At 42.7% G+C, this 27,668-nt stretch overlaps 1 protein-coding gene across 4 annotated transcripts in view; it reads left to right on the top strand.

Moving 5' to 3' along the window:
- The window catches only part of xirp2b (xin actin binding repeat containing 2b), a 43,593-nt gene that overhangs the window by 14,683 nt on the left and 1,242 nt on the right, over positions 1–27,668 (top strand). For 2 of the 4 annotated variants that reach the window (XM_030429461.1, XM_030429460.1), the window contains exons 2-5: positions 14,891–14,980; positions 15,220–15,277; positions 15,366–15,457; positions 17,946–27,306. In XM_030429461.1, the coding sequence (XP_030285321.1) occupies positions 15,220–15,277; positions 15,366–15,457; positions 17,946–27,306 (9,511 nt within the window). In that variant the 5' untranslated portion in view covers positions 14,891–14,980. Of the gene's footprint in view, positions 1–9,585; positions 9,785–12,890; positions 13,058–14,206; positions 14,336–14,890; positions 14,981–15,219; positions 15,278–15,365; positions 15,458–17,945; positions 27,307–27,668 lie in introns of those variants that run through there. The other 2 variants (XM_030429458.1, XM_030429459.1) reach the window with 2 other exon arrangements.

Genomic DNA, 27,668 nt, shown 5'->3' with positions numbered 1-27,668 from the left:
AACCAACTCAAAGCTCTCCCCGTGCTGCCTGCTCCTCACTCCAGTCATGAGGAAAGATCAACCACACAGCTGTATTAGCATACACCCAATTACCATCACACACAAACACCCATGGATGCACGCACACAATCACAAATACACAAACAGTGCGCTGTGAGCAGAAGCAGCTCCCTCCCACTGAGTGTCTGAAACAAAGTGCTGGCTGCTTTTTGTTCTAAGTAGTGGGAGCTCTGACAGTTGACTGGGGGCTTGAGGAAACAAAAGTACCTGTATGTGTGTATGTGCGGGCAGGCAGAATTGATTATTTGCCTCTGTGCATCGAAGACCTCAGCCTAATAAAATGTCTGTTTATTTTACAGACATTTCAGTCTCTCCACAGCGTTTGTTAATGAATTCCTCATTGTGTGAGACATGTTTAGACAGACTGACTAATGCAGCGGCATTTACAGTGTGCGAAATCTGCTTTTTTTGCAGTTTGATGTGTTAGCTAAATGTGTGTTTTTTTCTTTCCTCAGCAGCCACCTGAGGTAAAGCACAGGGATGCATTTTCTACATCCCTCTGTTAATTGGCAATTTGGATTATACACTGCAACACAGAGACACATTTAAGTGCAGTGTTGATGGATATTTTTCTGCTCAGTAACTTATCGTATTTGATGTGTTAGAAACCTTTTTACCATCATTAGCCAGAGTAATATTTGGCTTAATAAAAGAAATTTCATACAGTTGTAGAAATGGCATAGGCAAAACAGAAAGCCAAATGAACAAAGAATACTTCAGAGCCAGTTATGCATGAAATGACGACTACATGAAGGAGGAGAGAGATCGGCAGTATAAATCAGATACACATGAGCTGCTTCCATGCTGCTCATCAGCATTCTCCAATGAGGCTTTTCTGAAAGGGGCCAGCTTTGGACAGCTGGAAGTGAGAGATTGGAGCTTTCACCGAAATCCCTCTGTCTTCAAAACGCTTATGAGGCCCAAACACTCACAGCTCAGTGTGGCTCTGTAACGTACAGTAAGCAATAACAACTGCAAGTCTGTAGGGACAAAACTGTACACTCATAGATAATTATGTTCTATTTCGATGATACAATGTGTGCACGTCTGCAGTGTGATAGCATCCAGTTTTATTTGAAACATAATTTAAAAGTTTGAATGAGAAGTTTGATGTTAAAGTTGTCATGCTCAGAGGTTTTAGTTCAGTTGTTTTTTCAATTTTATTTTGAAGATTCTCTGATAATGTGTTATATTTAACTTGCCACTTCCGGTCTTGTCTCTTTCCCGCCCCTTTTCCTGTTCACCTGTTTTTCATTAGTTAATTAGTCTTGTGTATTTAGTTTTGTATTTGTCTTTACTTTTTGTATTTACCCAAGGATGTCAGTTTTCTTGCCTCCCTTTGATTTTTTTAACTACAGCTTCTTATCATCAAGGTTTACTTTTTTGCTATTTGCGTCCTTTTTGTAAAACCATCGCAAAAATATGCTTATTTACTTTCCACAAAGTTCAGTGAGAACCAAGTTCGATGTCACTGCTCTAATGTTGGTGCTGTACAGGGTTGGAATCAGAAGGTAATCAGTTTAAGTTAGCAGAGGGACTCAAAGCAGGAAATGGCTAGCCTGGTCTTTTCTGATGGCTGACAGTCACTGCAACATAGTACAGATATTACAGCTGAGTTTTGTATGGATGTTGTATTCAGGAAACCATCAACTTCGAGACAAGAACAAGCAAAAATGCGAACCTGTTTCTTGGTGTTATGACTAATTCCTGAAGCGCTATAAGGTTAACATGGCATGAGTTAAATACTGTGATGATAAATGATACACCTGCTTTCAGTTTTTGTCATGGTTCACATTCAATGTGTGTGAGTGTGTGTGTGTGTGTGTGTGTGTGTGCTGTTAATATTCAGTGTTGGAAAGCACCTTTCCACAGCAGCCAGTGACCCAACACCACACTAAATATATCAGAGACAAACATAGATTCCGGGACGCTTTAACTGCCTTCTAAATGCTGTAATCTACTTCAGGTCTACCTTATCTGTGCAGCGCAGCGCTAAAATGTCAAAAAATAAGCACATTAGCATGAGGGTTTGCAAAGATTTTTTTCTATATTCACGCCCCAAGCAACAACACCTGCATTATTTTGTGTGAGTGGAGGTGGGGGAAATATGAGATCACAGTGTCAGTTTGAAAGTGAGCATGGATATTTTGAAGACAGTTAGGAAAGACATATTTTGATCTGCTGGAAGAAGCCTCCTGAGGATCGCTGCCTTCGCTTTAGCTTCTTGTCTCTCTGATGCCTGTTTGGCATTTTCTCTCTTATAAGAATTTGATTTCAGCCTGGTAAGTGTTTTGATGTGAGGGCTGAGCTTTGTGTGAGAAGGTTCCCCGCTGCAAGTTCCAAGCAGAAGGCCGGCACTGCCTCAATTTCAGACTTGTTTTACGTAATTTTCCAAAGGAGCAGCAGGAGAAGCACCTTTGGGGGCTTATTCATGGGCCCTGTGGTGCCGATTAGTAGCTAAGTGGTATATCCTCACTCTGCGCCCTGAGAGCATAAAGCTAAAGCAGTGTGCATATATTATCTATTATATCATTAGTGGGTGAATGGCAGGAAGGATGCTCTGTCGGGGATGTTTTGGTAAAAGCTTTCATATGACAATGCAAGAGTTAAAACACATCACATCCTTTATGTAATGTATGAGACTCTCTCTGTGATTGTTGCAGACAAACCTGCAGGTATGAAAATCACAAATCTCACAGATGAGTGCCCTCAGCTTTCAGAGCACTCTGAAAAAAAGTTGGTGTTTTTGATAGAAAAGGGGTTTTGAAACTCTCACATTGTTGCTGCTTTTGGACATTTCAAGTCTCCATTGTTAATATCACTAAATGAAAACTTTAAGCTGAGGTTTTCCAGTTTGTGTGTCTCACACCAAATAATACACTAGCAATAATAGTAGTGGTAGTAAGGCAAATGTCCAAGTGTTCTGGACTTCATATCGATGAACCTTTTGGTTTAGTTTTGCCCACATGTGTGACATCACATGTCTTGATTTAATGTTGCCTCATTATATGAAGTTGATCCACCACTTTGAGCTGACATTTCTCAACAATTATTGGATGGGTTGCCAAATGATCTGGTACAGACGTTCATGGTGCCCGGAGGATGAATCCAGCTGACTATATAGATTCTCTAACTTTACCTTTAATCAAACGTATTGTACCTGCAGGTAACTGTTTTCCCCTCTTCTGTGAAATAACTCAACAAATTGGATGGATTGTCACAAAATACTCTATAAATATTTATGATCTCCCAAAACAAGAACCCTCATGGCTTTGGTGATCACCTGACTTTTCAACCTGGTATCACGCCAAACCGTTTCAAAGGAGCCCTGATCCACCGTGTCTCTTATGTGTTTGGCCACCGCCTATCCGTGAAATCTGTGGTCAAGTCACCAATAACTTACAAGCTGTGTCTGATTACATTTTACAAATAAAGGCACCAAATCTTCTTGGTTAGCTTACTGCTACTTCCCAACAACTTCCTCTCAACAGTAAGCTCCGGATGTCTGCCCGGTGACTCTATCGCTCTTAGCCTGAGCAGAACTCCTACATATTAATCACCCAACCATCCCCATCGTCCGCCTGCCCAACGTCACCCTCTCATGCTGACCTCTAATAGACCGGTGACCGGTGACTCCGGTCACTCTTTGGTGTGAGACTGGGCTGGACTTTTAAGCGAGCCATACTCGTCTGACATTCATTTCTGAGGACGCTCACAACCAGCGCTCCAGATGGACGCAGGATAGGCGAGCCAACTGGACCACGTTGTCTGTGCTCTTCTTTGATTTAGCTGCTAACTGCTGCTAGCTGCTTTTTAAATCTTCAAATGTGGGTCGCACACAGATGACAAAAACACCGGTCCCGTCCTGTTGTTTCACCAGATACGGCTTACATGGCTCAGATGTGAAGCGTTCTGTCTTTGAACCTTTCAAACAGGACGGTGAGGTGGAATAATGGTAAAGCATGCCTGCCTTTAACACGCTTTAGTTCAAGACAGGAAGCAGGGTCCGAAATATGACAACGCAGGATATTAACTGGTTTTAGAAAGTTAAATTTTATTTCATGCCAGTTTTTCATAGTCCTTTTATGAGTTTTATCCATTAGTCTGTGAAGTTTGTGGGTGCACTGTAAAGTTTGTGGGTGCACCGTGAGGTTTGTGGGTGCACTCTGTGCCTGGTATTAATTAGGTCTTGTAGTGTTTTTTTGTGGACCACAGGAGACCAGCTTGTCAAAGATAATGGCCTTCCTGATAATGAACAAATAGCTTTCTCTCATTTTTTGGCTTTCTCTCTCTGCAGTAATAGAGTTAGTTCCAATCAGCGTCACCATCCATTACATTATCTCCCCTTGCTGTACTCTAAAATAGCACTCCTTCATTCAGTTTATTCAACACTGGAATTTAGTGATTGAAAACACTGACTTTATGGTGAACACATGGAGTGAAGCTCTTGATGATGACATGTTCTCTTCCTCAGTTCATAAACTTAAAACCTTCATTTTCGTGGGCTAGCAGACTTGTCTTTGATAGGCTGTGTGTCGCTCCCTTCAGTTCTACCAGGTGGCCTATAGTCAGGAGCACAAAGTGACACTTTCTGTGTGTAGCGGCAAGCTCCACACACAGAGCAGCGACTATGTGGAGCTTAAAGACGCTGTGTCTCTATGTAACGCCACAGTGTACAGACACTTTGGAGCTGCCTCATACCTCTTCTTAAAATACTGCATATCACTGGCCACTCACACCTGACATCATCTGTTAGGCATGCTGGGCTTTACGGTAGATCTGCGCTCGTCATCTCGCTTCATACATAACACATTGCCCTCCTCCACTTGAAATGATCAAAAGCCAGAGCAATAAGAAATTGATTTTGAGATGTCGGCGTGAGAGAAATCACATGAAAAGAGGAGCTTGTGTACTTTGAGCCTCATAGCAGCAGTGAAGGCAGTTAATAATTCCTGATTTTGTGGTTTATCGGGTAGTTTCACTCTAAATGTGGATCCAGTTAAAGGACATAAAACAACACAGTCTGCCCCAAATAAAAACAATTTCTTTCGCGAGCGTGTGAAGAATCCTTGTGATTCATCGCCTCGCTTCTAATGGCATCTGGCAGAGTTGTGGCTCATTGTCATGCACCCCATGGTGCTATCTGCCTGTGGTCCGCATGCAGTGCTCACTTATGTGAGCTACACCAAGCCCTAACTGGGGAGAGGATCGAAATGAATACACTGTTGGCAATATTTCAAGAGAATTCATAGGAATTGTGGAATATTGGCCATTCAAGCTTCTCGAGCTCTGGTTGAAACCACACAGTTCAGATGAAATGTGAATAAAATCCCTTTAGAGCAGCAAAAACAGTAAGAAACGTCCAGTGACTGTAATGATTCACCGTTATTACAGCTTTAATAGAATTGTTGTTGTCACATATTTGTGATAAAGATGACGGAGCTGTTAATTAGCGTATTTGTAATTAGCATTTCTAAGAAGAGCGCTGTGGATGTGAACATTTGCATTCCACTTTAATGTTGTGAATATCAGCATTAGAAACAATTACTGTTTGTTTGTTTACATTCATTTCACAAAGAGAACAATTGCAACCATAATTGTCACACAGGAAAGGTCAGGTTATTTAGCAGCCATCATATTGTATTTTACATATTTGTCCCTGAAGGTGCAATATGTAATAAATGGCCACCTTGAACTCATATCACCAAAATAACTGCTGTATTCCATTTTTAACATCCATTACTGCAGTGAATGTTAGCTTTTTAGCTTAGTTAGCCATGGAGCTAGCAGGGATTCCGGAGGGGTTATGGTGTTTAATGCTACCTCAGTAGCTTTGGGTGGTTGGGAGAAAGAAGTTTTGTAAATTCAATTCTTTTAAGTTATGCCGTTATGAGATGTTTTATCACAGGGTATGTCTGGCAGCCTTTGTGAATGTGACATTTCCTCACTTTCTACAGAAATCTAATTAAACGTTGTGATGTAAATAGCTCAGAGGCGTCCTCTCTGGGCTTCACTCTTATTTAATCAGGCGCTGTGACAAAGAGCTCACAGATATTTGCAGCAACAGTCTGGACGAGAGTAGCTGCGAGAGTGTAAGGTTTACTAATTCACACTGTAAGACTCTCCAGCAAACACTTGTGCTGGCTGGCAACGGGCCATTTTCTCGTGAGGGACCAGCCGTGGGGTTTGGTGCCTTGCCGTAGGGCATGTTGGAGAAAGTTGTTGAGAAAGCAAAGAGCATTTTACTCAGCCAGCCTGTCTGTGTTTATTGAAAGGGGATTCTTTTTGTTATTATTCTTTGTAAATTATTCACTGTCAGTTATTCTTTTTTTTATGTTATTCATTATAATTCTTTTGTCACATTCCTGGGAAAAATCCCCAAGCTTTGTTTTGATGTCATGTATCAGAAATCTATTTTACTTTCCCATCGAACAGACATTCAGTATACTAAAGCTGCGTTTCCAACAAAGTACTTCCCCTGGTGAACACAAGATCTGTTTTGTGTTTCCTCCATGTTCAGGACTCTTAAATGTAGGGGGGGTTGTTTACAAGATCTTTGGGTGTAATCCTTTCATTATCCCAGTATTTGGGAAACAAAAGGGGAAACTGGTCTTAACTCTTGAGAGCAAACATTTGCGAGTTGGAGAAATTCTACATTAATGCATGATAATAAATGATGAGACTACTACTACTACTGACCAATCGGTGTTCAGTGCTAGGTGCCTTTACAGAGAGATGACGGGTGGCATAAGAACTTTTGATTGTAATGGAGCCACAGAAATAATCATACTAATGTATAACAAACTCAACTCAACTCAACCGGACTGCTTAGTTGAAACCAGTATTGAATGTTATTTAATGTAAGTAAGTACTTGAAGAGCGGCTCTGTCCCCAGAACACTGTACTAGAGAGAAGAAGATAAAACCAGGCTACACTTTCAGATTTGAGTTATTTGAGCGAATGTAGCTTTGTCAGTTTCCTGCCTCACTTTCCAAAAGCATGCAGACTGTAAAAACAGCTCCATCTACATACCCGGCAGGTAGATGATTCCGACACACCATTCCTCAAACACAACTGCAAGTCAGCACATTAAGCTGAAGTTGATTTATTTCAAATCCAGTGTGCTGGAATAAATTGGCAAGATGAATACAAAACTGTCCAAATATACTGTACTATGGAGCGAAGTGACTGTGTATATCCACAAGTTCACTCCTTATTTTTCCGCTTCTTTCAAGTAACTGTCGCTGTTTGGTTAGGCTTAGGATTGCATGGTTTGGGTTAAAGCTTGAGCTGATCCCAGCTGACAATGGGCGAGTGGCTGAGTACACCCTGCATAACTCATTACTCCATCACAGGGCCGACATATAGGGAAAAACAACCATTCACACTGACATTCACACCTACAGACAATTTAGAATAACCGATTAATCAAACCTTTTGGATTGTGGGAGGAAGCCGGAGCACCCGGAGAAAACCCAGACTCTGGTCTTGAACCCAGGACTTGCTGTGGGGAAACAGTGCCAACCACTGCGCCACTGAGCTACACATTAAAAGTGCAATATATAAAAAGAACATTTTAAAAATGATATAATAATACATCTACGTATTGCATTAAAGACATTTCTACTGATGGACTTTTGTGTATTGTGTTGTTGTACATCGTGTACTTGCTGGGACAGCAGATGCAAATTAGCTGCTAGCTAACTGTGGTGCAATTACTTTTAACTGTGTGCTGTTGCTGTTAAAATACACCATAAAATAAATACATGATTAAATTAAAGTAAGCATGCTAATTAGCTTGCCCAAGCCTGTCCTTTCCCGCAATACCACTCCTAGCTCCCAGTCCGGACCACTAGCTGCTTGGCGTACTGAGATAACTAGCTAGCGACATTTACAGTTTTCTGCAGTTAGCAGTTACTCGGGGTGATATGCTGCCCCCTATTTGTGTGTGACATTTATTCAGGAGGTGGTTAATACTTTAATTCTCTTGTTCACCCACTTTTTTTCTCCGAGTCACAAAGAAATTACAAAACGTGAGTGGTCAGTTTCAATGATCCATGGAGCAACATTATTATGTTCCAGTGACAACAGAAAGATGGCCACATACGATCGTACAGTCTTCTTGGTCAGATCTATATTGTTGCTGGTTTTGCCCTGTACATAGGATTTGTTAAAAAATAAGAAAAATGTCAAACAACATCCTGTGCCGTCCACATGAAAAGCTTCATCATTAATTCAGAATTTTCTCTGCAACACTTTCTCTGCTTTCTAAATCCACATAATTACAATGTTTTTCCAACCGAAGAACTTACTGCAGGGCTCAAAACTGTGACAATAATGATTTTTCTTTTTAATTCTGAAGGAACTCCAAATAGAATAGAACATCTCTACAGTCGAAGAGGTGACGAAAGACGCTGTCGCTAAAAAATTTTGCTTTATGCTCCTCGGACTGGACTTTTCTTCTTCATCTGCAAATATGTAAAGTATCACATGGAAATCACTTCTTATCTCCTGTGCTCTCTGTGTCTGTGAGAGAGAAAGAGAGGGGAGAGAATTAAATATCTCTCCTTTCCTTTCACCTTCACTGCTTGGCTTAACTCTGCTATGGATCACAGCGGACTAGCTCCGAGCTGAATAAAGCAGGGTCATCATGAAAAGAACATGAGACCTCAAACACTGACACAAATATTCAGATATTTTTTCTTCCTCGTTAAGATTTGGCAAGAAAGTGATGTGACTTCCATTACAGTGAGCACCACGCTCTCCAGAGTAATGCCAGAATCGCATTAACTCACATTTGAAATGATCAGGAAAACAGGTGCATGGGATCTTTAGCATTTCAGTCTGGTGCGGTTTGGCGGGAGCAGGAATCCTAGAGTGTCTCTTTAAAATAGGTGGTGTATGGAAAAGCAGGTATGAGTTACACATGCTGTGGACTAACGGGGGTCGTGCAGATGCCTGGCAGACATGTCTGCTCTCCAAACACCGGCCCCTGCTTCCGTGAGATACCAGGGTCAGGCTGGCGCCACTGTCTCCTGCTGGGCCAAACAAGATGAGCTGGCTGCCTTCTCCACACCTCAGAGGTGTCTCCTGTCACATTTACTGCCCCTTTAACCCTTCTCTTCTCAACAAATAGCATGACATCACTGACCCCATTTCAGTCCAACTGCAAAGCTCAGCTCATGGCCAACACATCTCACCGCCATTTACTATCACCTGATTTCGCACCTGTCTGACATCCACTACCGGGGATTAACAGAAGCTGTGAATTATGAGAAACTCTCAGGATATTTGTTGTGGATTTGTGCGTGCATAGTTTGGCATATCATGACAGGCAGCAACAGCTGCTGGAGTATGCAGTGCACTCTGATGATGAAACCTGGCTGGCCTGATTTACACAAGCGTCTGCAGCGGAGTCACAGGAAGTACCTCCATGTGGATTTTCTGGGGACTTGACATTGGAGGCATGGAGGCCTCTGAGGCTCTAAAAAAACACCCCAGGCCCATCTTTTGGAAGTGGGCGGAGGGTCTAAAATAAAATCAGCTGTCACTGTCTGCTCGTTGGACAGAGGCGAACACATAGTACCAGAGCTGGTCTCTAGCGCTGACTTGGATTTTGCCTTTGGCTTGGAGAGACCCTGCAGGTCGGGGGTGCACTGGCCTTGGTGTGGGATTTCTACCTGCTGAGTTCATATTTTTTATAATTCTTCATCCTTCGTACCTGGTAGGTGACGAGCACCTTGTCTTGTCCTGTGTTGAGTGGAAGTCTGTACACATAAGCGAATGATTTTGGCATTTTTAAGATGTTATGCTAATAATTTCACATGCAGAAAAGCTAATCTATTATAAAATCTGTTTTTGATATCTGCCCAAGACACACGTGAAAAGCTGGCTCTGGATTCTTGATTCATCACCATTGTCCTCGCTCTTCATGCACTTCTACTTAAAATATGGGAACAGAGGCAAAATATAACTCTTACGTCCAGCCCGCGGCAAAATAACCCGTGACTAAAGCACTAAATTAACTCTGGATTTTTAGCTTGAGGAGAGATTATATTTATTCTGTTACTAATTCCAAATATATGGAGCTGCTGAGCTGTTTGCGCCAAGGCTAGCACCTCTAGGTGTTATGTCGCTCTACTTCCATGTCACCAGGCAAGCCTTGAAATGAGCAATACTACAAATAAAGGCACAAACACAAGGTTTTCAACGCCAGCTATCTTAAAGCCTCATGGAAAGGAAAGTCTTGACCCTCCAGCTTTCCTCTATATTTCACTGAGAAACACGAGCCTTCGTGGTTCAGTTTTAAAATAGGCTTGATTTATTTTTGCAAGTACATGGCGCCGAGATTACTTCACTTTCTCGTCATTTGAGCTCTCAGCCCGACCTAACGTGTCATCAGATAGCCTCAGACTGTTGACAGATTTTTTTTGGCTCCAAATTTTAGTTCCTACCTCAATAATTTACGGTCTGTGAGTCAGTGCCCTGAAGAACTTAACTGAATTATGCTGCAATATAAAGTTTCACTGCTCAAGTCGAGATTTGAACTAAAAAGATTGACAAAAAGATGTGCTGTCATTAACTACCTGTAGTCTAGTATCACAGCAGTGAGCGTGCATTTTTTCCCCCTGGAGATTTAATTAACTCCCTCTAACTCCAGCACTGTTCATTAAAGGTCCAGTTTGTAAGATAGTTGATTGTTTAGTTGTGAACTCATCAAATATATACGTTTTTAGGTTGATGGCTGGCGCTGCCTACCAACTCAAAGCGTCATTATTTGATGAATTGGGCATGAGACTCATCACTAAACTACTCCTTTAATGTAGTGATCAGTTAATCAAATGAATGAAGCACTGATGCAAAACTCATTCTAGGAGTCAAGAAAACCAAAAGAATGAGTCCGTGTACATGAATCCTAAAGATTATATTTGGTGACAGTTTCAGGAACTGATGTGATGCTACAATGAATTTTAAGAGTTGTGTAATCTATGTCCCTTATCTGCTTTAACGGACTGATTGGTTTACACACACATACCCACCATTCCTCCAGGGCTAAAATAGATTGTCCCAGACTGGTAAGCTACAAATCAGAAATGGCCAATGGAAAGCAGTTAACATCAATTCAAACCACTAAAAAATAAAACGTAGATGCAGTCTGTTTTTTTAAACAGCTTATTACTTTTAATCCAAAGAATTGATCAAAAAACAAATAAATAAATGCTGTGTTTTGCTCTGATTTCCTGTTTCATTGACTCTGTATTTCATTGAATTTTCAATACTTTGAAAAATGATATGCAGTGATTAAATCTGTGCTTTGCCGACAGAAATATTATGACAGGTATGGAATATCATCTCACGTCGCCAGTCTGGCAGCTTTTGCTTGCATTATTCTAGATATTACAATGAGCTGGGTACACACAAGGCTCCAAGTGGTGCTAATTCACCACTGAGCGGAGCTGAGATTAAGATTTTCAATATGCTGTTTGCCTTCAGAGTAATAGATAGACAGATGCTGTGCTTTTTTTCAACATTGGAAACAGTCTGTAGTCATATTTCATTCATCTCATTTGCATCAGCACATTTCATATCCACAAGAACAGAGGTGTGAATTCTCCAGAGGAAAATATTGTGTCAGCAAATGGCTGGGTAGATATAGAGTCAGTGGATGTTAACAACTAATAGTCTTGTTAACTTCCGTTAAGCAGATTGCAGCACCCTACAGGTTAACAATTATGCTCCTTCGCCTCTGTTGGTTATTATACATAAACTCTTATACTATAACCATGCCTAAAAATGAAAAGGAATCATCTTGATGACTGTTAAAAACACTTCCTGGATGCTGGGCTGTATCTAGGCACAGGAATAGACACATGCTGAGGGCCTCCATACCACTAGGAGGTCCAGATGAGAGGAAAGAAAATCAACCCTCAACATCAAATAATGTTAAACATAAATGAAATCAAAATACTCCGCCCAGGGGAATCTATCCATTTAATCCGGCCCTGCCTGGAAAATGAACTCAACCCACGATTGCTACGTTGACTTGAGGTTTTATTTGTAAGCGATGCTTTTATTAATAAAACATGGTAACACAATGATTTACAGGTACAATATATGAGAATTAAGACCTGCCTAAATTTTAATTCTGGCTTGGTTGGCAATTTAAAGGTGCCATCTAACCTTTACTCAAAGGAGATCACTGAAACAGAGAAGGATTATTTTGCTCAGTTGTGATTCGGATGTAATTGTTCACACTTGTTGTACATACTGTAATAATAAATCCCCTACATCTTGTTATTATTAATGTAAGGGAACAGGTTTAAATAATGCCCCCGTAGAATATTTTTAATCACTCACAAGACATTTGTTAGCCAAGATATTAAAAACTATCAAAGCATTATCACACATTACCATGGCTCAGCTTTTGTCATCTACATCAGCATATTTCCAAATGGAATAAATACTATCAAATATCAAAAATCAAACTGACTTTAAAAACTAGCTGTTGTAGTAGCAGACTGTTGGTTTTATGTGAGCTTACTTTGAAATGTATGATTAACACACAAAAATATAATTATTGCCTGTGAGCCATTTTATCTGCAATATACTGAAACATATAAAATCAGGCTCTTAACAGTCCCCTCTCTGTGCTCTTTTAAAACAAAACGGCCAGAAACATAAAGGGATCCATCACCTGAAGCGGTGTTTTAATTGCATGTGTTTGCACCCAGAGGTATTGTGTACTTTTAATAGTTAATGACACACAATATTACATGCACAGTAAGTAGAATTTAACGCTTATATTTATTGGCTTATTATTTGTGCCGTAGCTGCTGGCAGCGCAGGTTTGAAACCAGGACAGGACTTCCTGAAAGAGATTTTTAACCAGAGGAACCGGATTCACTCTGTGGACTCAGAGGCCATCCCACTGACCAACTGTGAGGCCATGTACCAGGCAGCTGTCTCCAAGAGGGCCGACCACAACATCCCCAGCGGGGTAGTTAAGCCTGCGCATGGACACGTATTGTTTCAGCTATACGTCATGTACCTGCCAGAGCTGCCTGCGCTGATAGAGCATTAATGCAATCATGAGCCAAGTTTCTACGGTCAACACTTTTGGTTTGCTTGCTTTCCTGTTGTATTGTGTATAGTTGGGCGGTTAAAAAAAAAAAAACAATTAATTGGTGCATGATAAAAAATTATCTACTAAAAAGCAACATTATGTTTTACTTTTTATCTTAAAATAACAGTCTCTTGGTGGCACAGTGTGTTGTGTGTAACTACAAACACAACTCATCGCGTCATAACAGTGTTATGTGTTTAAAACTTGTATGTTGAAGATGTATGTAACGCTGTGATCCGACCCTCTGACTGAAGTTACATAGCGCAGACACAAGTGATAAAGACAGAGACACCATTCACCCTGTTACAAGACACTGAAACATCAACATGATTTTTAAAGTTTATATTATAAATTATAAAAGTTACATAATGATGTCTAAATGTTTACAATTTTGTGTAGAACCTTACATATTGCACCTTTAACGCTCATATAATGTCGTTAACGTTAATAAGCATTATAAGGGCTTAGAGGGGCCTTATTATCGATTAACTAACATTTTACTACAAGTACCTTTATATAAGCGTTAATGCTGTATTTAGCTACAGAGATCCAGGGCTGCACAGTAGCAGAGTCTCTCTGAGACGGTATTGTCACCATTTATTGCTGGCGTTGTCATGCAGTATTAGTGGAGGTGATGGCAGTTTTACAGCTGGCAAAGGGGGTTCAGGCAGTTTTGCTCGTATACTACATACATGTATATAAATAGAGGGGAAACATGAGCCTCTGTGTGCAGGGCAGAATGCAGAGGAAAGGCTATAGAAATGATTGAATACAACCTGGCTTTGCTTCGAAAGAGCTCTCACAATTCCTTATGTGAATTTTAAATGATAACATAAACAACAAACAATGCGAGTGTGCGTGTCTGCAGAGAGAGAAAACAAACCGCGCATAGCAGCGATTTCGACGTGCTCGACAGCGGCCTGCACTGCACGCATGCCAGAAAAGAATGGCCCGATAAAGCTTCAGTCTGATTTCAGGTCATGTAGAAGTGGAGGCAGCTAATGATATTTCCTGCTTCATTAGGTCATGGAGGAGTCGGAGGTCTGTTCCCTGCCTGGGGGACTTGCCAGTGTGAGGAGACAATTTGAGACCCGGGAAGCTGCAACCTCACACAATGTAACCCAGTTCCACTTTCATCACAGAACTGTGCAGGTACACATGTGGAGCAAGGCTGTACAGGCGAAGAGCATGAGCGAGATGACCGTGGTTGTATGACCACCCCACATTTAGCTTTCCATCTGCTTCACTGCACGAGGTGCTTTGCAAGTAAACACTTACTGCACCAATACCAGAGAAAAGTGTGTGGGTTTAGGTTGGAGACGTTGCTTGACACATCTAACATCTTTCTTGAACACTTCCAGGGTGCTTTCTCAACGCTTATATTGCAGCTGAATTCAGTTTGAATTTAACAAAGCCATGGAAGAGAATGTCTTTGCACCAGTGCTGTGTGAGTGAGCCCTCCATCTGTGATTAGTCATTTCAAACTGCGGCGGGCAATCTGGTCCAGCATCTTCTCTGCATGGTGTTCAGTTGTGTGCCATTAAGATTTGGCTGGTGGAGTAAATTGTAGTGGAATCAGTTCACATCCGTGGCTGTGAGAGGACTGGCGATGAGTTAGGAAAAAAAAAAAAGAGAGTGGTCTGTTTGCTCGCGTGGCAGGCGCTAATTTCTCACTGTGCTCAAAAACCACTGTCTTCATCTTCACAGGAAACATCAAACTCAGAGGTGACGGTGTCGAGCAGCAGCAGGCAGGTCCTCCCAGGCAGTCAGCAGCTACATTTCAACCAAGAAGCGACGGTATTGAACATTTTCTGAAGGCTATGTTCCTGCAGGCAGTGGGACAAGGCCTCGCTAACGAGCTTAACACTTTAATTGTTGAGTAAAAGCAACAACTGATTGCAATCAGTCAGATCTATGTATTAAATGTTTGTGTAATACTCTCTGTCAGACTGGACTGAGATTGAAAACATTAAATTAATGTCTGTATTTCTATTGTATTAATATATTTCTGTTGTTTCTCATTTTCAAATACATAGATGTCATACGGCGACAGCAACCTGGAATCAAGTTTTGAAAACCATCAGAATGAAACAGGTAAGATTTTGTTAACATATTTATATTCTCTCCCATGCACACCGACACTGAGGCCTGCCTTTGTACTTCTGTCTGTGCCGACTTTTAGAAGAGGAGGAGTTTCCCAGGTACACTACAAAAGAACTGAGGGATCGCTTTGAAAGAACAATAGAGGAGGCTGCTCCACAAAAACCAGTGAGGGTAAGCATCTACGTTTCACTTGAGTTGGACAAAAGTATTGAAGCTATGAAAGAAAGAGATATTTAATTTAGGATATTTAAAACTGTATTAGGTTTAATTTGATGAGGTAAATACTGGTTATTTGTTAAAGTTGTAATCCTTAAGATTTTAATCCTGGTTGATTCAATTGCATGTGTGATTAAATATTACAGCAAATACTCCTTCTACAATTGATGGACGAATGGGTTTTTCGACCCATTCTCATTGAATTTTGTACAAATACGGCCAACTTGAATGCAGGTGATCAATCCAATCCTTCCCTTTCATTGATCCACAAGTTTCCTGAGGAGGTCACTGGGGAGGTGAAATGGTTATAGATGATAATGTGGGCACTTGGTGGAACTAGCAAAAGCAATACAATATCATCTTAAAATGGACACAGGAGGCACTTTCAGGGCTTTAGAAGTGATTGCTAAGTGGACTAAGAAACGATAATAGTGTAAGTAGCATTCAACCAATAAAGTTGCTAACCTTTATCTTCATGAATGAATGATACGCTGCACCAGTCGGTCTAATAAAAAGGAATAGCATTATGTTTCAGTGAAAAAGGCCAGTTCTGGTTAAGTGACGGGATCCAGTGGAAGTTGCAATACAATTTGCACAAGGTTTAATAGGGGTTGGGACTCAGGTGGAAATGAAGAGCAGATGCATAACCAGGTGACCTTCATCCGCATTGTAACAAAATGACCACATAAAGGGCACAGTTTTGTTCGGTTTAGGCGTGAAACTACCGGGTTAAGAGAAGGAAAAGATGATGTAACGTGTGAAATAGGTCAAAGCTGCTGTAAGTGATTTGTCTTCTTAAAATAAGTGCAAAGTAGCTCTATATTCCAAAAGTATTCTCTGTTCTAGAGTGTTTGGTCAGTCACCCTTGTCTCTCTTCCTGTTGCTCATGCAGTAACAGAGAAAGGAACATTTCTGATGTCTCTGCCTACTTTATCCAATTAGGGCAGAGAACTACTGCCTCTTTGCTGTCCTGTTGGGGGATTACAGCTGCACGTTCATGTGGTGATGCAGAGAGGAAGGAGGGGATTGCAAACTGTAAAACAGACAGGAGGTTTGCTGAAACGACAACACTTACAGCCGCTTTAAATACATTATGTCCATTAACTTTGGAAGACGTTGACTTTTGGTTTCACAAGTCTCCCATCCATCAACCCCAACTTCCACCTGACTTGGACTTTCTTGCTCTTTATGGAGCACTTAATGGGAAGAATATTACCTGCAGGCAAAATAAAAGTCTAAATTTGTTCTTTGGGGTCAACCAACCAATGTCCTCCTTTTTCAGGGCCAATACTGATATAGATCGTAAGAAATCAAGGAGTTTAAAAAACAATATTTGGGTCTGATATTTATTTGCAGTAGAAATTAAACTGTTCGTGTCAAAATTTTGGAAAAAAAACAAGTTTGTAATTAACCTAAGAACAATATACTCAAGTATTGTATCCTAAGTATTTCCATTTTTCTGCTATTTTATACTTCCTCTCTGACACATTTCTTGATGATACATTTAGTTACTAGTTACTTTACCGATTCAGATTATTCAGTGTGAAAAGGCTATTAGTTGTCAGGTGTTACCAATCAGATAGTGTTATGGGCTGGACATTGTGTGAAAGGATGTTTCATCAGACCCAAAGTAGCATATTTCTAAATTAGTTTATTTTATTGGCAATCTGAAATACACAGATACCAGATAATCGGAAATGCTGAATATTGGCCCCAATAACCAGCCAGGGCTCAGTAATTGTTTTACCCCTAGTTGTGCTATTTGTACACAGATTAAAGCGACTAGGCTGGGTATATCTTGTTACAATGCTGCCAAGATCACATCGTTTTAACAAAGAAACCTGTCAAAAACAATTGTAACTGAAAAATACAGAAAATTACTGTCAGTGCTGAGCTCAGTGAGAAATAAACTGCATTTCTTATGGCTTCTTCACAGTAAAAGCCACCCCCCATATGTCATCATATATTTTCAATGTGAGCTGTAATTTGCATTAGCCGTCAGTTAACACAGCTATGATGCAGCAGCAGAAGAGTGAACAGTAAACAGTGGGAGACCACCACACCACAAACAGTGACATTTCTTTATAGAGATGTAATAGCAGAATGTCAATACATGGGATTTGCGCTGCTTACATAATGCAAGCCATGAACACCATCAACAAAAGCGTCTGACTCCATGAAAATCTTAAGGATTATGACTTTAACTCATCCCAATGGTTTATTGATTTGTGGCTGCAAAGAACATAATAGGAAAGCCACTTATTCATACAGTAGCATAAACCATCTGACTGCTTTGTAAGGTTATGGTTGTGTTTTATGATCTCATTTTCATGCTTTATCTGTAAGTGTTACGACAAGTAAAAAGAAATGTAATGCATATATAATAATGGGTTCATGTGATTGACTTATTTACCCACAAATGTCGTTTTTGTTCTTCAAAAAGATTGAACGTGACATCAATCGAGCTAAGTGGTCCTCAAAAGTGACACAAAACAACACAGTGACTAATGAGGCCTATGAAGTGAACACTACTGAGGCAACAGAAGACACGCTGGCTGCACTGATGGATTATGAGGACTTTCCACCCCCACCGGCTGATGATTCTGACTATCTTCCACCCCCACCTCCAGATTTACTACAAATGCCATCAGACAGTGAAAATATCCCAGCATGCAACTACTCACCTGAGCCTCCAGAGCCAGCGAACCCTTCCAAATACCCAGTCAACAAAGACACTTACTTCAAGCAGAAGAGCATGAATGAGCTGAAGCGTCTCTACAAGCACATTCATCCCGAGGTTCGAAAGAATATAGAGAAGGAGTTCTACAGTGATTACAGTGAAACTGAGAACAACCAGTACGAGAGCCATGAGTATATGTATGAAGATGATGACGGTAGCCCCATCAATATCAATGATGAGGAGTACGGGGAGTGGGAAGAGATTCTCCCAGGGGACGTGCAGTCGAAGCGTTGGATGTTTGAAAATAAGGCACTGGACTCCATTAAAGATGAAGTTCCTGAAGAGGAAGACGACACAAACAAAATAACGGAACAGGAAATCATTCTCGGGAAAGATGTGAGACGCACAGCTTGGATGTTTGAGACCAAGCCGATGGATGAGCTGAGCTCACACAACATCAACTCGATGGAATACAAAAACAAATTCAACAAATTTGATAAAGGAGATGTCCGCGCTGCAGCGTGGTTGTTTGAAACCCAATCGATGGATACTCTGAATAAAATGCACAAGGAGGAGGATTTAACAAAAGAGATTGTGTTCACGGAGGAGGATGGAAATGCCACCATTTACATGATTGACAATAAGTATATGGAAAGCCTCGGGCACACTGAGACCATTGATGAGACCCACCTGCTGAGTTTGAGGTCAGTGTTAGAGGAGATTAATGGCGAAGTGAAAACTGTTACAACCACTTTTGACACTCAGTTTAAATGCATCATTATGGGACAATCGAGCCAAATGCTGGAGATTAAGTCTGTGCGTAAGACTGAAACTGAATTGGAGAGCTCCATCGCTTCACGTTGGCTTTTCGATACCCAACCCTTGGACATGACAAACAAGGAACCTACACCTTTGAGACTAGTGTGCAGCCTTTCAATGGAGGACAGCAGTAAAGGCGACTGGGGCAGGTGGTTGTTTGAGATAAAGACCATAAATTCTCTGATTGAGTGGGAAAGCTCCAAACTGGAGAATCAAGAGATCGTCGGGGCTGATGTGCGCAAGCACTGCTTAGTGTTTGAAACCCAGCCAATGGATTCTCTGAAGGATGACTCCAATGCGAGACCCCACTCTCTTGAAGAAATCATCGGGGGCAATGTCAGATCTGCCAGACACTTTTTTGAAAGCAGCCCTCGTGCGGACGGGAAGACTGGCCCTGAGGTCGGAAAACTTCAAAAGGCGACAGTGAATGACGAAGTGAAAGGTGATGTCAGACACCAAAAGTGGCGCTTTGAGAGTCAGCCTCTTGAGCACATAAGAGAGGAGAAGAAAGAGGTTACCCGCACCGTGAATGTTCATGACGACCTCACGCAGGAGGATGGCACAACCTGCCGGGCAGATGTTCGCAAGAACTGCTGGGTGTTTGAGACGCAGCCAATGGACACTTTAAAAGATGAGTCAAACAGTCTCCCGGTGTCTAAGGAGGAAATTATTGCAGGTAATGTGAGATCAGCCAGACATTATTTTGAAACAAATCCAGCAGAGGAGCTGAAAGAGCTCGCAGAGGTGGGCAAGCTGAAAAAAACAGCAGCACTTAATGAGGAGAGGGGTGATGTACGTCATCAGAAATGGCGATTTGAGAGCCAACCCCTGGAGCAGATCAGAGAGGAAAAGAAGGACATCCTCAGGACAATCGACCTGGAAGAAATTGATAAAGTGGACGTCTCGAACTACAAGCAAATCTTTGAGAGCACAGAATTAAACAGGATCGATGAATCTCAAAAGATCACCATCGAGGGAGTAACATCTGGCTCTGTGATATCAAATAAAAACCTGTTTGAGTCAACCCCTCTGTACGCCATGCAAGACCGCTCAGGGCACTTCCATGAGGTGAAAACGGTACGCCGAGAGGAGGTCGTGAAAGGAGACGTTACAACATGCAAGTGGATGTTTGAAACACGACCAATCGACCAGTTTGATGAAAGCATTGATAAATACCAAATTATCAAAGGCATATCCAAACAGGAAATAGAGTCTGGTGACGTTAAAACTGCAAAGTGGCTGTTTGAAACGCAGCCTCTCGATGGCATTAAGTACTTCAGCAATATGGAAGATGAAGAAGTTGTGGAGACGAGTCAAAATATAGAGGTCGTGAAGGGTGATGTGAAAACCTGCAAGTGGCTGTTTGAGACAAAACCAATGGACGTCCTGTATGAAAGAGTGGAGTTAAAGGGTGAAAATGAAACTGAAGAAATGCAAAGAGGAGACGTCAAAACCTGCACATGGCTGTTTGAGACGCAGGCACTTGACACCATCCACGATGAGACAGAGACCCATCTGAAAGCTTGCACTGTGAATCAAGAGGACATCAGCGGGAAAGATGTGAGAACTGCTTGTTTTCTCTTTGAGACAGAGAATCTGGAGAACCTCACTGGAGAGGAGACGGGCTCTTTCAAGCGTGTCACCGAGATAGACATCGCATCTGGTGATGTGTCAGGGATGAAGTACATTTTTGAGAACCAGACATGCGATATCATGACTTCAACGTCTGAGGAGGTGATGCAAAAGCTCAAGAGAGTTCAGACTGAGGATATACAAAAAGGAAACGTGGTGAACTGCAAATGGATGTTTGAAAACCAGTCCATAGACACAATCCATGATAGCACGGAGGAGTCTATGAGCAGCCGCACTGTGAACGATGTGCAAGGAGGAGATGTGCATAAAGGCCGTTTCATTTTTGAGAACTACTCCATAGATAAAATTCAGGAGACAGACTCTGAGCTGTTGAAAATGCGAACCATTGTCCGAGATGAAGATGAGAAAGGCGACGTGAGAAATTACACCATGATGTTCGAAAATCAGCCCCTTTACGCCATTCAGGACAAAGAGGGCCTTTACCACGAGGTCACCACTGTCACGAGCGAGGAAGTATCACGTGGAGATGTCATCGGAACCCGGTGGTTGTTTGAAACCAAGCCCCTTGACGCCATAAGGGACACGGATGAGGTGTATATAATTAAATCTGTCACACAGCAGGACGTGCAAAAGGGAGATGTCACCTCAGCCAAGTGGAAATTCGAGACACAGCCTCTCGACAGGATTGCTGAAGAAAAGAAGGCTTTGATAAAAACTGTGGATGATATTCAAGGTGGCAATGTGAGGATGAACAAAGATCGTTTTGAGTCTGACGCCCTGTCGCAGGATTCTGTTAGGACGGTCAATGTGAGCGAAATACAGAAAGGTGACGTGAGGACTGCGAAATGGCGCTTTGAAACCCAGTCCATTGACAAAATAAGAAGCATGAGCTCTGAGAATCTGATTGAAACTGTTAAAAAGGAGGATGTTGCAAAGGGAGATGTTAAACACTCAGTGTGGCTCTTTGAGAAAAATCCTCTTGATCAACTTAAAGAGGTAGACGAGGATGAAGATCATCACTCCGCCACTCAGGAGGAGGAGATTTCCAACGCGGATGTAAAGACGACAACGTGGCTCTTTGAGACGACGCCTTTTGACAACTTTAACGAGACAAAGGCAGAGAAGACAGAAATCCTGGGAAAGAGCGTCAAGGGAACTCTTGAGGAACTTTATAGTCAGAAAATGGTGAAGTCGAAGGGAGTGCTCATTGAAGCTGATGAAATAGGCGATGTCAGGATGGCAAAATACCAGCTAATGAATAAGCAGGCTCCTGAGATTCAGCGAGAGGAAGTCATCAGGGGAGATCTGCAAACTGTTATGATGAACCTACTGAACAGACAGGAAAGACAGGAGCGTCAGGTAGTCATAGATTCAGGAGAGAAGGGTAATATCACTTCAACAGTGCATCAGCTGTTCAATCAAGAGAGAGACAGCAGTGTCGAAAGGGAGGAAATATTACGAGGTGACATCCAGGAAGCTATAAACAACCTTTTCAACGAGGACCAGTCGGGAAAACATGGAATACTCATCCAGGAGGACGAGAAAGGTGACGTACAGATGACGATATACTCGCTCCTCAATCAACACGAGAGTGTGAACGTTGAAAAGGAGGACATTGTAAGAGGGGATATAAGGAGCGCTCTTCAAAAGCTGTCCAGCTCAGACAAGTCGGATCAGGCAGTGAAGATAAAGGTAGACGCCACTGAGAAAGGAAACGTCAACTTTTACTCCACATGCATCGAATCTGGCTCCCTCGACTACCTTAAACAACTCCATTTAGATTCTGATGAGACTCTAATGGACACAGTGGAAAAAGAAACGGTTGTCGGAGGCGACATCAAGGGCACGAAGCTCATCCTGTCACGCAATCAAACACAGGTTGAGCGCACAGTGGAGGATGTTATACCCGGGGATGTTCACAAGACGGTGAAAGTTTTCATGTCGGAGCCGACCATCTCATTGGAGGGACTCCAAAAGGAGGAGATAGTCAAAGGTGATTTAAGAGCTGCATTGAGTTCGCTGTCTGAATCAGTGAATCAGACAGTCGTTGTAGAGAAAGAGGAGGTGGTGAAAGGCAACATCCCGAAAGCCATGCGGTGCCTGGAGAGGGCTCAGAAACGCTACAAGGAGGTGGAGAAGCCAGATATCATACCAGGAAATATCAAAGGGGCACTGAGATCTCTTGAGAAATCAGCAACATCCAGAACCGAAGCCATTGTTGAGGATTTAGTTCCTGGAGATGTGAAGGCCACGCTTAAGTCTCTGGAGCTGGCAAAGAAAGCGGTGAGGGAAGTGGAAAAGGAAGAAATAGTGAGGGGTGATATTCGCATAACAATGCAGAGTCTCCAAGATGCATCCAGTGAGAGGAAAAAGTGTCAACAGGAAACAGATGTTCAGGGAGACGTCCGAGGAACGATTCAGCTCTTAATGGAGCCTCCACCGTCACCGAGTATGCAGAGGAGCCCAAGCCTTGAGGGTGAGGTAAAGGGTGACGTCAAGATGTCAATTAAGTCATTATATGAGTCACAGGAGCAAGCCCAGCTGGAGAAAGAAGAAGTGATAAAGGGAGATGTGAAAGGCAAGATTAAGTGTTTGATGGAAACAGCGCAGCGTCAAACTCCCAAAGTCAGACTCGGAGCTTACCGAAGAGTTCGAGTCAAGCAGAGTCCTCCAGTTATAAACCTGAATGTTGATGCACAGAGGAACATACAGAAGATAAAAACAGCTAATTCGGTTGAAACCTCAGATGAAAATCACTCCACATCTAATGAAACTGAAATAGTTACAACAAAGACAAGTTCTGTGGAGGAGTCGGCACAGCAGTCAACAACTGTGGTGGAGCATAAAACGATCACCCAAAACCACGGCATCAAAACGCTAAAGACACAGTTTCGTAATCTGAAGTCGAGCCCGAAGGGAATAATAAAAGTAAATAAAACCAAAGTAGAAACAGATGTTTACACTCTCAAACCACAGGTGCCAGAGCCTGATCTGCCTCTTCCACCCCCACCTCTCCCAGTAGTAGACACTGACCTTCCTCCTCCTCCTTCTCCTCCTCCTCCTCCTCTCCCTCTTGATTCTGACATCGATCACCTTCCTCCTCCACCGCCACCTCTCGCCAGTGAGCAGGACTTCCTCCCACCTCCGCCATCTCAACAGGAACTGGAGAGCATGCCAGCGCAGGCAATTCATCCTTCACCGGCAAAAGCCAAAAAGATGACGGTTAAGAAAGTGAAGGGTCCCGCTCTCCACCCGGTCCCGAAGCTGGAGGCTAAAGTGGAAATCGGCAAAACACAACAGCACGTGGAGGTTACATCACAGAAGGTGGTGTCAATGAGCCAAAACTCATCGAAAACAACATCACATACATCAAAAACTATCTCGCGTGAGATCCCTCCACCACCTGCTTCCCCACAACCACTAAAGAAAGTTTATATCCCTGTGAAATTCACCCCTCCACCCTCTCCTCCACCTGCCATGAGAGGCCCGATGAGTAAATTTAACACACCATTGATAAAAGCAGAAGGAAGGTACAGGAAGCTGAAGGAGGAATACACACCCCCAACCACTCCGACACCCACTTACATACATGACTCAGTCACCGCTGCTCTTGAAATGCTTTCCAACAAAGACGAGCAGCAGTCAAACAACAACAGCGCTGACATGATGGCAATGAGTGTTCATTCAGACTCCCAATCATGTGAATTATCCAAACATGTGGTCTCAAACACCACCCAGAGCAATGTTAGCGCTAATTTCACAGATTCAATGATTATATCTTCTGCTAAACAGCAGTCTTCTAAGGTTGTCTCTGTTCAGAAGACCTCATCTGTGTCGTCTGTTAGACAGCAGACGCACACGACTTCACAGAAAACCGTCTCTGTTTCGTCCACGCAGTCAGCTCAGGCAATCACGGCTAACGAAGTCCAGGCCTCTTTCAGTGCCGTTGCAAAAACAGAAGACCTGTCGCCTGATAGAAAGAGAGATTCTAAAAATCAGACAACAAAGGCCTCCGTCAAATCTGAAGATAAAAACGAAGCACAATCTGAGAACAAGAGGACAAAAGATCACAAAGAGTCCGAATTAAATGTCACCTCAGAGAAAGATGTAAAGGAGTCCAGATCACCCCAGCGTGGCAACAAGAAGAAAACGGATCATTGTCCTCCCAAGAGCCAGGAAAAGGTTTCCGATCAGACAATGCAAATGGAAAAGGCAGCTGCTAACACAAATGGAAAAACGGGCAAACAAAACCAAAAGGCGAAAAAGAACAATAAGCAAGAAAAGCAAGTCGAGACAAAGAGGTCCAGTGAAAGTGAAAGTGTGGAAGTCAAGGAGGCTGCTGAGGTGAAAGTGATCTGTGAATCTAAAGAAGTAAAGACGGAGTTGAAGCAGGGGATTGAGAGTGTTACTGCCCCTCCTGCTCATGCCACTGCTACTGTTAGCACAACTGACAGGCAACCAGAACCCCCAGCTCCAACAAAGAAGAAAAAGAGGTCCAAAAAGTCTAAAGGGGGTGCACAGGCAGTCCAGGGTAAAGAGTCTTCCCCAGAATCAAAGAGAGAAGTTATAGAAACCAAGACAGTGACGCCTGAGAGATCCCCCCAAACTCAGGAAACGACTGCCCAGATTCACAAAAGTGTAAAAGAAGAGCAAGTCGAGAGAGAGGTCATTACCACAGAAAGCAAAGACGAGCACGTTTCCCGGCAACAGAAAGCGGTTCAAAAGCATGTGAAGGGATCTCAGAAGAAGAAAGGAGTGACAGTTACGCAGCAGAGCACAGAAGAACCACCGGAAGAAAGTAGGGATGTCCCAATTACGGTGACAGGCGAGTCAGAACAAATTGAACTAGTAAAGTCCACAACAGGGAGAAGGGAGGAATCTCAGAGGCAGGAGGTCCAAGAATTAATCTCTCACGTCACAGAGATACGACGAGTCACAGAAAAGACCGGTTCTAAATCTGTAAAGACCCTGCTTGGTATTGATTCAGATTGGCAAATGAGTCTGGAAAGAAAATGCGAAATGCAGAGATCTGTTGCAGAAAGTGACGCTCAAGACAAATCTGAAATTCTCTCACATGTGAGCAAAGCAGCAGAGCCAACACCGATGCAGCTTGAGGATAATGAGACAGTGGAGAAGCATGAGTGTGAGCCAGTGTCTGAGAAATCTCTCTCTGACAGCGCAACAACCAGAATATCCAAGATCAGCATTGGTTCCGCCAAAATCGAGAACCAAACGAGGAAGAAGACCTCCCATGAGAGAAGGAAAGAAGAAGTGAGTCAGTGCAAGTCTGTTGACCTCCGTGCTCCCTCGCCGTCTCTCAGGATGCGTTCCCCCTCGCCGACGTTCATCACCATCGAATCCACGCGGCGAACTGACTCCCCCCAGAGAGTTACCCATTCACCTACCCTTCTGCACAGGCCGCCCACGCCTCCCACACCGCCGCCACGCAGGTGTGACACCCCGACATCGCGCCTCACGAGAATCACACCTTCTCCAACTTTTGACAGAGCCGAAAATCTGGCTCGGCTCAAAGACACGACAGCCAAGCTCTCACGTGGCGTCACCCCGCCGCCGCTGCTTCCCCAACAAATCTCAGAGAAGAAATCAGAGATTGTGGAGTCGCCTGCATCATTCCATCGGCAAATTAAAATCGAGTCACAACTCGTGGAGGCGTCAGGGACATCGATTGAAACAAAAAAAAATTTGTCTGAGGAGGAATATGTAGAAGATCAAGCACACACTTCAGAAATACAAAGTGAGCCTGAAACCCGCATGCCTTGGAGTCTAAATGACCCAGATCTTGATGAAGCAGCAGATATTTCAGAGCCATCATCTGTATCTGTCAGAGAGAAGAGAGAGTTTTTTGAAGAGGCTCACAAGGCTGAAATCAATAAGACCTATGTGCGAAAGGAGCCCATTGCCATCCCAGAACGACTGGGACCAGACATGGAGGAGTGTGAGGAAGAAAATAAGAACAAAGAAAAGGATGTGCTTCCCAAGGCAGACTTGTCAGGCCTTGTTAACAAATTCGAATCACCAGAAGAGAAATTATATTTGAGAAAAGAGCTTATCGCGCTCTCAGAGTGGCTTCATGATGACACTGAAAGCACAGATTGTGACAAAGAGAATGCAGACATCCTGGAACAGGAAATGCCAACTTTTGACATCCAGGCCATTAAAAATGTTTTTGAAGTGGGTGAGCAAAGTTCCTCATTCAGTGAGGAGAAAAAGGATCAGGAGGAGATTGTGTCAAGCCTGACTGAAACAAGAGCAGACACTTCAAAGCGGGAAAGTCCTCAAGAGACAAAGAGAGGCTCGCGGAGGAGCACCCCCCTCCCTCTGCAGAAATATGAGGTGGAAACTGTGCCAGCAGAACCCCCAGCCTTCTCTGAAACCCAGTCATCCACAGAACATTTCTCAAATGTTGATGAGTTTGGTAACAAGGTCACTGGAACAAGGACAGTTGTCACCGAGCACTCTGAGAGTGTGTTGACCCAACCGGCTCCTTTTTCCTATGCTGATGCAGTGAAAAGAAAAGCCGCATTAGCAGCGCGCCGAACAGAGACCTACGACGCCGACGCTACCGACACGTTGCTGAGCAATTTCCACAAGACATGGTCGGAGAGCGAGACAGTTTTCAAGAGCCTCGGCTACACTGTGTCTGAGGAGACGACGTCACAAGTTGTGTCACATCAGACGGAGATTGTGTCTGGTAAAGACCTCGCATGAAACAACAGAAACTAACGGCATGGACTATGGATGGATGCAGCATTTTTGATTAAGACATTGAATTAATTGCATTTTGATATCAAGAATAACAAATGAGACTATAGCTATGCTAGCATTTTGACTTAGAAATCCAGATTTCAGCGCAATGAAAAGACAAAGTAAAACACTGTATTAATCAGCAGGCAGGTTTTTTTTTTTTAAGAGTTGCCTGTAATGAGGATGATGTCATTCTTAACCTAATTGGTCGTGATAAGCACTGCAGCCATGCTATATTTTCAAGAGGCTGTCCATTAGCCGACCAAAACAAAGCCTGCATGCAATGTGCCTTTACAGCAGGGAAATTAC

Source organism: Sparus aurata, chromosome 9, assembly GCF_900880675.1.
Source record: "Sparus aurata chromosome 9, fSpaAur1.1, whole genome shotgun sequence".
Lineage (NCBI taxonomy): Eukaryota > Metazoa > Chordata > Actinopteri > Spariformes > Sparidae > Sparus > Sparus aurata.
Note: the sequence above shows the minus strand (reverse complement) of the source record. Positions and strands in the feature narration are given on the sequence as shown.